Here is a 13,697-nt window from a genome sequence, read left to right on the forward strand (position 1 = left end):
CAACATGCACAGGGCCCGGCGATGTTTCATTCTCTTGTGCACTGGGTCCCTACGGGTCAGTACGAACTTTCTGGCACCTCTCAACAGCCTCCACTCATAGGGTTGAGGATTCTACAGGATCTGCGTTAAGAGAAGGGCAGATTTCAGGCTGAAGACTGAGCCTTGCTTAGGAAAGAGGAGCAATGAGAAGCTATAGTCTGGAGAGACAAAGTAAGGGGAGACTAGTGACCTACATAGAGGATTGCTTCTAGCACCTGGCATGCATCGGAATCTCCTGAGAATGTGATCGAAATACAAACACCCACGTCTTATCCTATTTCAAGCAGCCTGGGCCTCTGCACCCTTCAGTAGCTCTCCAGGTGATTCTGGTATACGCCCTGAAGTTTGAGAACCCAGTGCTTCTCAAACCTGAAAACGAACACAAAACCACCTGGGGATCCTGGAGAGTCTGGTTTAGTAGGTCGGGGTGGGGCCAAGACTCTACATTTTTAACAAGTTATCTGGTGATGTAGTCAGTGCTTCTGGCAACCATTCGGTCACATGCTGAATAGCAAGGTCCTCGAGTGATGGTTTGAAGCATTTCTTTTTTGAAAGCAATATAGCTCTTTACTAAAAGCTTAGCCCAGGCCAATGTGTAGTGCATGACTCCTTTCTCCTAGGTATGCCCAAGGCACGTCTACTAGCCCTCTGTAACTCAAAGCCAAAAGGACCCTCAGCCATCAGGTCTCCTGACTCATAGAGACCCGGGGAGGGTTTGCGAGGCTGTAAACCCCTGCTGGCCCAGATAAGCTCATCTTTCTCCCAAGGCACTGCTACTTGTTTAGCAGAGCAGCGCTTACCCAACAGCACCAACAGGGATCCTCTTTCCCTCAGGGAAACACCCGTGAAAACCCTTTCCAATTCTGGACACAGCTTCCGAGAAAGCAGACTGAGACCCATGTACATTTCGTTGAAGACCAGGCCTCCTAGTACCAGGCCACTGGTCCATGGGGTCTCACTCACTGCGGTCAAGTTGATTCCAACTCTTAGCCACCCTATCGGACCCGTGGATTTCTGAGACTGTAATCGTCATGGGAGTAGAAAACCTCATCTTTTTCTTGCACAGTGAGTGGTAGTGTCAAACTTTTAACCTTGAAGTTAGCAGCCGGACGCATAGCCCACCATACCACTAGGGCTCCCAATGCTCTGGGAGATGTTTCAAGTACATAGCTGCTTTTTGATCAGGTAGAGGTTTCCTCATCGTATGTTTGTTAAAATCCCTGTCTGTTTCCCTGGAGTCACTGGAAACGAAAACCCTTCACAAATGTGCTGTGACTGCAGGTCTGTGCTGGCTTCAGGCCTGCAGGTGAGCAGCAACAGGAAAGTGTGTGTCCTGCTCTGTCCAGATGCTCAGTGGACTGGGAGAAGAATGGCGTCCAAGAGAGAGCAGGCAATGGAAAGATAATCCAGACCGAGTCCCTGCTGGTGACAGGAAGGGCTTGCTGGGCAGACGGGTCCTTGTCATGGGGGCTTTACTGGCAGAAGTCTTCATTCCCACTCACCCGAGAGATCAGCCATATCTGACCGGCACGGTCTGTAGTTTGGGACACACACACACTGTTCCATGTGGTCCTCTCCAGATTAGCCACGATGGGACACACGAAATAGCCTGGAAAGGATCCACCCTGGGTACAACTGAGGAAGCAGGAAGGGTTATCCTCACTGCAAATCCACTTTCAGCACCCCTTCCCTCCTCTGGCCACGCACCCATCCCGTGAAGCAGGCAGCCATCTTGCTCGATGCAAACTGCCACTGGCATCTGACAGTGCAATCAGACCAGTAGCTTGGCCCCCACTGTCACCACCGGGACCTTGTGACAAATGCTGTCTCGGGCCTTCCCAGACCTGCCCCAGGGGGAATCCGCACTGTGACTGGGGCCATGGGCAATCCGAGACAGACGCTCTCCACCTGGCTACACTTGAAAGGAGCTTCGAAACATCACCAGTGCTTGTGAGCTCTTGGGGTGCCTCCGGGGTACAGGCAAGGTGGGACCCACTCTCTGAAGGAAGTTACAAACATCTGATGTGTACTTGCCCTTGAATGTTATGCAAATTTCCCCTCATTTGGTCATAAACCGACTCCTACTCACAAGGACATTCCAAAAAGGACATGGTGCTTGGGAAAGTAGAGGGGCAGCGAAAAGGAGGAAGACCAAGACGGAATGATTGACAGCTGGCTGCAGCAAGAGGCTCAGGCAGAAGAACAACTGTGAGGATGGCGCAGGACGGGACGGGGTCGCTGTGAGCCACAACCAACTCCTATCGAACAACAGCAACAACTCACAATGAATCCTTTGTCTCGGTCACCCTCACTTGCTGCAATGCAGCTGATATGTCATTGAAACCAGCTCTGAGACTTTTCTTGCTACAAGCCCGCTGCCATCAAGCTGGTTCTGCTCCCGTACATCTTTCCAGAGAGCATCGTCTTTAGCCCTCAGAGGGGCTGGTGCCTAGAACTTCAGCCACAGTGTCACCAAGGCTAATTTCTTGCATTGAAAATCCACTGCCATCAAATGGATTCTGACTCATAGTGGGACCAACTCAAAGCCAAACTGATTGCTATCAGGTCAACTCGGCCTCACAGAGACCTTAGCTCAACTTGTAACCAAATATTCCACCAGGGCTCCTTGGTGACCATAATAATCCACTGCCTTTGAGCCAATTTGGACTCATAGCAATCCTAGGTCAGAGCAGAATGGAGTCTGTGGGTTTCTGAGGTTGTACATTTTCATGGGGACAGATAGCCTCATCTTTCTTCCATGGTGCTGCTCGTGGGTTTGAACTGCTGACCTTTGGGTTAGAGGTCCAACTCAGAACTCATTACACCACCTAGGCTCCCACACCCCACCTCTACAGATTTATTGGCACATAGTTCACATATCATACAATTCAGTAGTTTAATCACGTCAAGAAGAGTTGTACAATCCTCACCACAGTCAATTATGAAACATTTTCTTCATTCTTGTACTCACATTATTAGCTCCCTATTCCCCCCCAACCTCCTCTGCCATAACCCCAAGGGACCAATCATCCAGTTACTATCTCTATAAATATACCTATCCTGGATTTCATATACAGAAAAACATTAAATCAACAACAACAACAAAACAAACAGGAAAAACAAAACAGATAAAAACCTCAATCAAAAAGAAAGCAGAAAACATTAAAAACTCGAACAAATTTAAATGGGTCATATGGAAGATCAAACGATAGGGTGCTAAATTGTAACCTAGCTGTATCTGCAACAACCCACTTTCCAGTGCAGTCTGCATCTTAGCAAGGCTGCTCACACCCCTGGTCCATGGTCAGAGGTGATTCACCAGGGGTTTCATCCACATGTAGTTCCCCTTCACTGTTTTTTCAATTGAAACAGTATTAAAATGGGTCTAAAGGGAGATCAAAGGTAAATGATTACCTTTTGACCTAACTGGGTTTGCCATGCTCAACTTTACAAAACTCTCTGTCTGATAACTGAGCTCTTCACCTCTCTCAGCTATGGTCAGAGAAGATTCACTGGGGAGTAGAGCCATGTGTGGACCCTGAAAATGGATTTTGGGCTTCCACTGTCATCCATCACCATCTGCAAACCAAATATGCACGACGCAGGGCTTCTCGATGACCCGATACTCGCTGCGATGGAGTTGACCCCGACTCTCAGCAACCCTACACAGCAGAGTCGAATTGCCGCTGTGCTGTCTGAGACTGTAGCTCTTTACAGGAGCGCAAAGACCTGTCTTTCTCCCTTGGAGCGATTGGTGGTTGTAAACTGCTAACCCTGCAGATAGCAACCCAACGTGTAACCACTCTGCCACCAGGGCTCCCCACGTGGTGACCCTACAGTAAGGCTAAATACGCACATGTTCCAACTTAACTACAAATTTGACTTAAACTGATCTCTTTCACGCCTGACTGAGGAATTCAGCAACTACCCCTCTGAGGAATATTTACAGTTTTGTATAGACTCAAAAGTTTTTAGAATCTAAGAGAGTTTATTTCGCCTGGCAAATCTGGGGGGGGCTCTCTGATAAGGAAGAAGGAGCGGTTGAAAGAAACCACACTTACTGGTTGGATGGTGACTGGTGGACCCTTTGAGACTATGGCCTTGGTCACCCGTTAGGTCTGGACTGAGCTCATCTCCGTGGCTCCACTTTCAGCCGAACCACAGACAGGCATATAAAGGGAATCATAACACTAGGGGGCTCTGCACATCTATACCAACCAACCATTTGAGACCTAAAGGGCAGCACTGAACCAAGAACTGCGTTCAGAGGGTTAGGCAATTTCGAAGGTGGAAACGTGAAGTACAGGGAGGAAGTGGGATGAGTGATAATTAAGGGAACTGCGGTGCATGAGATGAACCAAAACGTGTAGGAATTGTTGACTGTAAAACGGATCATCTGCTCTGGACCATCACTACAGATCCGCAAGAAAAAATGTTGCTGTTTTTGAATGGGGGGAAGTGGTAGGAACCCCTCACGTCACAGAAAGAAATCGAGGCAACTTTGAAACTGGTTTTACTAAGTCATTCCAAAATGCAACCAAAAAATATCCTCCTAATTCATCCATGGAATGTCCTGGTGGCATAATGGTAATGCATAGGGCTACTAACTGCAAAGTTAGCGTATGAAACCAACAGCCAGTTTGAGGGAGACAGATAGGCCTTTCTACTCCCATAAAGAATTACAGTCTTGGAAACTCACAGGGGGGAGTTCTACCCTTTCTTATAAGTTTTGAATTTGAGTAATTCATCCATGAGAAAAGTGACTTACCCATTCCAAGTGTACTTCCAGAGCAGGTTACTGTAATAAATAAAAACACAAGCATTTAAAAAATATTTATTGATACACACAAGATGATAAAGATACCACTGAAGAAAGAATAAAAGGAAAGTGAATCAAGAAAATGAATAAAACCAGCTTGGATGATAAAAAATAAACTACTGCAAAAATAAATAAACAAACCACTGCACTGAGTTGATTATGACCTGGAGTACCAAGACTGTAACTCTTGACAAGAGTAGAGAGCCTCATCTTCCTCCCCCAGAGCAACTGGTGCTTTTGAACCGTTGACCTTGTGGTTAGCAACCCAACAAGTAACCACTTCAAAATAGCTCTATGACCTTGACCAAGTCACTTCCTCTTTCTGTGCCTCAGTGTCTTAATGTAAAGTAGTAGCAATGTAAGACTAATCACGTCACCCTCCTACGGTGAGCAAGAATCAACCCTACAACCTCTAACAACTTCAACAACATGCGCCAACTACGATGAGTCAGAGAAATCACCATTTTCTTTGTGTAGATCCACACACTCGACTCACAGTAATGTGGAGTGGTAAAATCCGGGTGCTCTGCTGTCATAAAGGAGTCCTGGGGACACGGTGTCTCACCAGCTGCTCTATGGGAGAAAGACGTGGCAGTCTGCATCTGTGAAGGTTTTATAGTCTCAGAAACCCTACGGGGTAGCTCTAATTTGCCCTGCAGAGTCTCTGTGAGTTGGAATTGGTTCAAAGGGAACACGTTTGGCTTGGGTTTGGTGGAGCCATAAAGAGGGGTCCTGGGGACCATCACTGAAGGAGTAGTGGCCAAAATGAAGTTCAATTCCTTTGTGACTTCGGACCAGAAAAGGCATTTCAATGCACCCTCCCACGTTCATAGGAAGATTATGTCTTCCCCTCTTTCCAAGGAACTGAGACAGAGATACGATGTTCGGTCCATGCCCATTCGCAAAGATGATGAAGGTCAGGTTGTGCGAGGACCCTACAAAGGTCAGCAGATTGGCAAAGTGGTCCAGGTTTACCGGAAGAAATATGTCATCTACATTGAGCACGTGCAGCGAGATAAAGTTCACGGCACCACTGTCCAGCAAGGTGGTTATGACGAGGTTAAAACTGGACAAAGACCGCAAACAGATCCTGGAACGGAAAGCCAGATCTTGCCACGTAGGAAAGAAAAGGGCAAATGCAAGGAAGAATCACTTGAGAGGATGCCAGAGTAAAATGCCTTGTACACAACTTCCACTAAAACCGGCACATTTGAAAAATACAAAGAGGAGTTCTAATAGCAGTGTGGTTAAAGCACATGGCTGCTAACAGAAAGGTCAGTGGTTTGAACCCACCAGGTGCTCCGCTAGAGAAAGATGGGGCAACTTACTTCCATAAAGATGAACAGCCTTGGAAAACATTACCACCAAACTTAAGAATCAACTTGTGTTTGGGGAGACAGAGCATGGGAACTCATAGGGGAGGGAAAGAGCTAATCCAGTCTACATGAATTGGAGTAGTCTTCAGATAGGAAGAGAAATTTGGGCTGGTGAGTTCTCTAAGTGGAGATGGGTGGCATTCTAGGTGTGGAGCAGAGCAACCTTATGTATATGGGGGAGCTGAGGGGTAGGGTGTGTGCATTTGAGCGAGTCCTTGTTACTGGACTGGAGAAGGGAACCCCTCCAGGGAGGATGTTACAGAAGATCCTAGAACAGTGCTGTTCAATATGGCAGCTGCACAGCAAAGCCAAGCAAAAAGGGAGACATTTAATCCAGGACGTTAGCAGAGGCATTAAGGTTTTACCAGGACTGCATCACTTCCATCCCGGCAACAGACTTCTGAGGCATATGCATACCCACGTGTGGCGACTGAGCTCTTGAAAGGTTGCTGGGCTAGACTGAGATACTAGACGTGCAAAATGCACACCAGATTTCAAAGACTACCCTCCCCCGTACACATACACACAAAATAAAATTGGACTAGTATGGGGAAGAAAAGGATACGTGAAAGATGTGATTTTTAATAATATATTGGTGACATGTTAAAACCATCCTGTTTGGAATATATTAGATTAAACAAACTATATTATTTAACTGAATTTCATATTTTTTCCACTTTTTAAATGTAGCTACTATTATGAAAAACTGTGAAAGGCCTTGAATGTCTTGCTGAAAGAGCTAAATTTTTTCCTATGCAACAATGGAAATCTTGAGGATAAAGGGAACACAGTTGGATCGGTGCTCTGGAATGATAACTCTGGTGATCAAAGGGAGCTGGAGTGAGGGGAAAGCTAGATAGGACTGGCTCAGTGGTCTAGGGACAAGGTGGCGAGGGCCTGTGGAAATGAAGAGAAGCTGGGTTTGATGAGGGAGATGAGCAGAGCAGGGTGTGGAGGTGCTTCGATAGGCGTGGGGAGGGTAAAGGAAGCTGACTCCAAGGTTTTCAACTTGTGTGTCTGAAACAAGGTTGATGAAAGGAAAACCAGAACCATCAGGAGAAGAAGAGCAGGCGTTCATATTGGCCCTGGACTTTTAAACACCTGGAGTGTCATCTTCAGGTAAGGGAGTCTAGAAATAATAGCCCCAGAAATTTGGAGCAGAGCTGAGGATAGAGGCTTGGGATCCTTGGAGCCCCTCAGTTAATCCGCTTATAATTTAGAGATAATAAAATCTGTTGAACCTACCTCAGAGGGTTAGTGTGAGCATTCAGTGAGAGGTACAAATATGAAACACTTAAGCAATGATCAAATCTGATAGAAACATGTTGGATTGGTGTTATTGAGCTGTAGGCTTCTCTGCCTACAGAGCTCACCCTCGCCCTCCAAAAACCTATTCCTGTTCCTTCCCATGGACCACGCTTTGGGCCAGCTTGTCCTGCACGGACACCCTCGGGCCACCACCCCTTCAGGAGGAACGGACCTGGTTCCCACACAGGAGCTTCTTTGGACCTCTGTGTCACCAACCAATACTTGGAATTTTTAGATCCTGGTTAGTAGTAAAGGTCTGTGAGCCCATGTTTATGGCTCTTCTTGCGTCTGTTTGAAAAGTGCTCAGGCTCCCTCTTATTTTAGAAAGATATGAAAATGATTTGACGGGGCTGGAGTCGAGAGCAGGAGACTTGCTCACAGGTGTCCTCAGCTTTGGAGAAAGGGGACTCTGACCACTCTGCTTTGTGCTCACACACTGCCCACCCACTCACATTTCCAAACCTCGCTGATGACTTATAATGTCGGTCCTTCAGTCATAATTCAGAATCTGTGACAATCAAGGTGCAAGCCCCTCCATTTCCAACACCCCAGGTGTCTCTCCCGATCACTAAGACCGCGTTCCCCCAAATCTCAAAGCAGATCTCCATTTCTAATGAGCTTTGCCAAGAAAGCAGCAAAGCATCGCATCTGGACCACTTTCTACAGGGGAAGAGAAGGACAGGCAAGGTCAGGCATATCCCCCCATCGAATAATACAACAGGGAGGCCAAATTCCAAAGCGGTGTGCCTCCCCACTCCCACTCGTCCCCCGAAGCCAGCATCAGCAGCCAGGACATTTTCAGGCTCTTTTCAACTGTCCTAGGGTGGTCACACCGAGTCTTAACCCCGGATCTAGTTGGCGCTGGGTTTAAAATGAAAGGCCATAACTTGCTCTACCTGAATATATCTTTTTAGGACAGAAAGTAAGCTTCTGTCCTGTCTCGGCGACTGGAGAGACCATCACGGTATAGACGTCTCCACAGGGGATCTCGGGGACATCACAGAAGCTGAGGCTGGAGCGTGGGGCACACGTGAAGACGCCCTTGGAGCCATAGAGGTCACTGCTGTAGTTGGCAGAGCCCCTGGAGGCTTGCCAGTAGATGCGGATGCCATTCGAGCCCAGCCTGTATAATTTCACCCCCAAAGGGCAGCAGGCACCTGAAGAACACAAGCGAACCCCTTCATGACGACAGGGACCTATACTGCCGGCTGCTACACAGCTGCTTCCAACTCAGGCTGGTTGTTTTTCGGAAGTAGATCCCCAGCCCTTTCTTCCCAGCTGCCTCTGCGCAAACTCAGACTTGCAGCCTTTCAGGGAGCAGCTGTGCAGGTTCACTGCTGGCACCCCTCGGGGACTTCATAGGAACACAAGATAAACAACCTACTTCAAAGCACACGCACTCACTCACCGCCAGCGCGCTCATTCCGACTCACGGTGACTTTATAGGGCACCATGGAACTGCCGCCGTGGGTTTCTGAGACTGTAAACCTTTAGGGGAGTCAGCAGCCACATCTGATCAATGATCTCAGGAGATCACGATTCGTTAGGGGGAAGAGGTACGCAAATTCTCTCTATGGTGAGCCACTGACAACTTCCCGTGTGTGGGTGGGGTGGGCAGGCCTTTGTACTTTGCAACAATGGTGAGTCAAAAAGGCTCACACTTGGCAGGCGCACACTGTGCATGACTCAAACATTATAAGTCAACTGCACAGAAACCTTGGCAAGATCCTGGATTTTACCCTAGTTACATGCCATTTTAATGGGATTAAATTTAACTATAATTAAGTATAAGGCTTAAAAAAAAAAAGCAACAGTTGCTGTCACATCAATTCCGACTCATGGCAAGCCCACATGTGCTTGTGTAAAACTGTCTCCAGAGAGTTTCCCAGGACTGGCTTTCTTCCAGCTTGACCCTCTAACTTCTCTCTTAGCAGTCCAGTGTGATCCTTGTGCGTGCCACTCAGGGACTCCTAGAGTAGCTTAGAACCCACTGCCATCGAGTTCATTCCAGCTCACCTCAACTCCTGTGCATTTCTGAGACTGTGACTCTTTGTGGGAGTAAAAAGCCTTGCCTTTCTCCCTTGGCGGCTGGTGGTTTCAAACTGCTGACCTTGTGGCTACACTGAGTTGTAAAAGGATCCCTGGTGGCATCGTGGGTTATGAGTTGGGCTACTAAGCTCAAGGTCAGCAGTTCGTAAACTACCAACCACTCCACAAGAGAAACACGAGGCTTTCCGTTCCTGTAAAGAGTTACCAGCCCCCCACGCCCACGCGGGCAGTATACCCGCTCCTATAGGGTTGAAGCCAGGCTGGTGGAGTTTGTGTTTGAGCTTCTTGGAGTTTGTGTTTGGTTTTAGGAGAGGGCTAGTCATTTAAAAGATGAATGTTGCTGAGCTGGATAGCATAGGGCAGATACTTATGCAACAAGCAGAGAACCGAACCGTGCTGGTCCACACTTCCTATGTGCTGGCCCCTTTTTAAAATGTGCAGCATTAGTATGCTTGCCTGCTATCTAGTTCAAACCTACCCAGAGGCGCCCTGGCAAGCCACGTCCAAACCCCCAGCCCCTGTGGAGCAGAGGTCTGCTCTGATAAACCCGGATTGTGGTTGGTTGATGGCTGGCCTTGAGGTTCACTTACTGGAGGAATAGCGTTGGAAGGCGCAATCTGCTGTCAGCCCGGTGGCACTGACTGCTTTCACGGCCACCGTGGAATTGACGCCACAGGTGATGCATCCCAGAAGGCAGTGGGTTTCACGGGTGTGGCACCTGGACTGTCCAGTGTGGGACCCCAGCACCACCTCGTAGGTTTGGGCCCCGGCCCCAAGAGTCCAGCTCACGTTGATGACCGATTGGGTGACCTGAGTTACTGTCAAGCCTGCTGGACAACAGGGCACTGGAAGCGGAGAAAGAACACGTATGAGAACTTGACTGCAACGGAGGGCGGTTTGTGGGGAAAACGCTACTTTGCCTAGGGCACTTGATAGCCTGGATGTTTGCATTTTCAGAGAAAGAGCTGGAAGAGCCGAGTCCAGGGAATCAATCATAAGCCAGTTGATTTTGACTTTATCAGCTGATAACTCAAAGAACTAGTCTACAAAGCCAATGCGCTCCTCCTTCGATGCCAAATTCGCTGCCCCCGAGGCCATTCTGACTCATAGAGAACCTACAGGTCGGGGGAGAACTCCCCCTGTGGGCTTCTGAGACCACCACTCCAGCGTAGACGGCCCTGCCTTTCTCCTGCAGAGCAGCTGGCGGGTTTGGACGGCTGACCTGGGGGTTCTGCAGCTCAGTGAGTGACCACAACGCCACCGGGCTCCCTCCTTAGGCGCAAGTGGTCGGTGTCTCCTCAGGGTCAGTGTACATGACCCAGGTCCAGAAGTGGAAAGTTTTCTTTTCTGAGACAGGGATTCTTTATGTAATAGATTTCTACCACACGGAGGGCAGCTCCAACCAGAAAATTCGCATCTGAAAACAACTCCCAAGGCCCCAACTGCAGTCACTGTCCTGGCTGGTGGGTCTACGCACCCGTTTCCAGGGGCACACTGTAGCTTGGCAGGCTCCGGCCGGCCTGGGTTTCCGCCACAGCCGTGATGGAGAAGTCTGAGCCGCAGGGCAGGCCGGCCAGGGTGCAGGTCTCGCCCGGGCTGCGGCACTCATACAGCCCTTTCTCCCCGTGGGCAGTCACCGTGTACGTGGCGCCGTCATTAGTGGATCGCCAGTGCACGTGAACCACGGAGAACGCATCCTTCGAAACACTCTTTATTTCAGGGCTGCAAGGACCTAAGAGAATTGAGACGCTGAGTGGAAAGCGCAGGGGTCAGAAAATATCACAAATGCCCTTTGGTCTCAAGCTGAAGTGTCCTCCCCCTCCAAGCCCGGTGTCAATACCCCCCACCACACCAGGCATGTGGGCCCAACTCCAGGACCTTTGTGCAGAAGATTGTTGACACAAACCTATGGAGTTGGGTTCTTGGAGTGTTGGACTACCTGGGACATGTTTGTGTTTTTTAATTTTTCCAGACTGTTTTATTGGCACTCAATCCACGTATCACACAATTCAATATTTCGGTCATATCAAGAAGGGTTATACAAGCATCACCATAATCAATTTTAGAGTATTTTCTCTCCCCACACCCATGGTTAACTAACTTTTAAAATGAGTTGTGGAATCACCCTCCATTCTAGTGCTCCCTCCCCCTCCCCACATACATTATATGTGCTCCCCCAAACCCTTCACCCGGGAAATGTTTAAGAGCATTTTGAACTCCAAAACCCAAAACAAATAAGACAAAAAATAGGACTTGGGGGATGGGGGTGGGGGAGGGAAAAAAGAAGAGCTAATACCAAGGGCTCAAGAGAAAGCAAATGTGTAGAAAATAATGATGGCAACATATGCACAAATATACTTGATACAATTGCTATAAGAGCTGTAAGAGCCCCCAATACAATGATCTTTTAATTAAAAAACCACCCAGGGGCAAACGGATACCATGTGAATATGTCCTATAAGCTAAAGGACCCACTTGCCCAAGACCCTGATTTCGACTTTTAGCCTCCTGAACAGGAAAATGAATTTCTGTTCTTAAAAAAACAAGTAGGGCCTTACTCTTCCAAGTGTAACTAGAAGGGAGGCCCTCCAAAGGCAGGCGGAGCTAAATAGCCCGTGTGATCAGGATGAAACCTACGCTTCTCCCTGGGCCTCCCTCCTGTCTGTTGGGTTTTCACCCTGGCCCTCCCCGCCCCTCTCTTCTGGATTCACCTCTGTGTAGCCATGTGGAATGCTCACAAAGCCAGCTGCCGTGGGCTCATCCATTGCTGTGACACCAATTGAAGTTCACAGACACCCCATGCATGGCGGAGCGGAACTGTGTTCCACAGGGTTTTCAATGGCTGCCTTGCCACCACGCCTTCCTTCTACAGTGCCTCTGAGAGGGACTTAACCTGCAGCTTTTTATTCACCAGCCAAGCTTATTTACCGTCTGTACCACCGACACTCCTCTGAGGGACGTGGCCATGGTGAATCACTCAGATGTCAATGAATGAAGGCATAGCGGGACCGTACCTGTGGTTATAAATCGGGAAGAACATGACCTATTGCTGCACCGGACTTCGCTGAAGGAGCGCACTGTGATGTTGTACGTGGTGTCACACTCCAGAGCCGAAAGGGTACAAGCGGGGGCGGTATCATTGCACTCAACCACGCTGTCCCCATCCATGGCCTTAGTTTCGTAGAGTTCAGCCCCACGAGCAGGGGACCAGACAATCTCTACTCTGTCCCCAGACACGAACACAGGGTTAACGTCAGTGGGACAGCAGGGGGCTGAAAGAGAGAAGGAAGGTCAGTACCAAGTCACTGTCACCAGAGGGGAGCTTCGAGGTCCTGCCCTCCCCAGCTCCAGAGCTCTGCCACCGTCCTCCCGAATGTCTGCAGTGGCCTCCAGCTTCCATCGGCCTGACGCCCGCTGCCTCGAGGAGAACTCTTCAACAGGACAAGCTGCGTCCAGCTGCCTCTCTCCCCCATCCCTGCTGTCCCAGACTCTTCATCTCCCACCCTGGATGTGCCCTCACTGCTCCAGGCCACGAGGACCACCGATCGCTCGGTGGAATGCCTTCCCTTGGCCTGAGAACAGTTTGTCCGATTCCTCACATCCATGTCAGCCTTCTGCAGACACCAACACATAAAAGCTGGGAGTGAGAAAGGGAACATAACTGTCTCTGAAGAGTTTTGGATGAGACCCTGCAGAGCCTCAAATTCTAAAAAAATGTCTAATTTAGCTTGCAGTTTCTCTGGCATGTCTTGCCCCACCCAAATTCCATCCATCCCTAGGCTCCAGTTCAAAGACCTCCCTCCAGAAGAACTCTCTGTGTTCTTGAGACTGTCTTGATAGTATTTTACTCCAACTTCCAAAGGCACAGATTATTTGAACCTCCCATCCGAGTACACTTTATCGGAACCCAGCTAATATTGTCACTTAGATCATCATAGGGCTGTAGTGTCATTTATAAATATAACGAATTAACTTCAAGTTACCCACTCCATTCATTCCCATATGCCACACTATGACAAGTATGGAGGATGAAAAGCTAAGTAGAACACGAGCCCTGCCTTGTAGAAGAATCAAGCCTAGGGGAGGAGAAAAATAGCAACAATAAT

At 48.6% G+C, this 13,697-nt stretch overlaps 1 protein-coding gene across 1 annotated transcript in view; it reads right to left on the reverse strand.

Moving 5' to 3' along the window:
• Nucleotides 1-13,697, reverse strand: part of FNDC7 (fibronectin type III domain containing 7) — a 35,684-nt gene that overhangs the window by 5,211 nt on the left and 16,776 nt on the right. Inside the window, exons 7-11 of the mRNA XM_045291729.1 lie at nt 12,606-12,863; nt 11,069-11,323; nt 10,182-10,436; nt 8,439-8,699; nt 4,808-4,837 (exon numbers count right to left, since the gene is read on the reverse strand). Coding sequence (XP_045147664.1) covers nt 4,808-4,837; nt 8,439-8,699; nt 10,182-10,436; nt 11,069-11,323; nt 12,606-12,863 — 1,059 coding nt within the window. The remainder of the gene's footprint in view (nt 1-4,807; nt 4,838-8,438; nt 8,700-10,181; nt 10,437-11,068; nt 11,324-12,605; nt 12,864-13,697) is intronic.

Source organism: Echinops telfairi, unplaced genomic scaffold, assembly GCF_000313985.2.
Source record: "Echinops telfairi isolate 266 unplaced genomic scaffold, ASM31398v2 ScPeMD7_443;HRSCAF=831, whole genome shotgun sequence".
Lineage (NCBI taxonomy): Eukaryota > Metazoa > Chordata > Mammalia > Afrosoricida > Tenrecidae > Echinops > Echinops telfairi.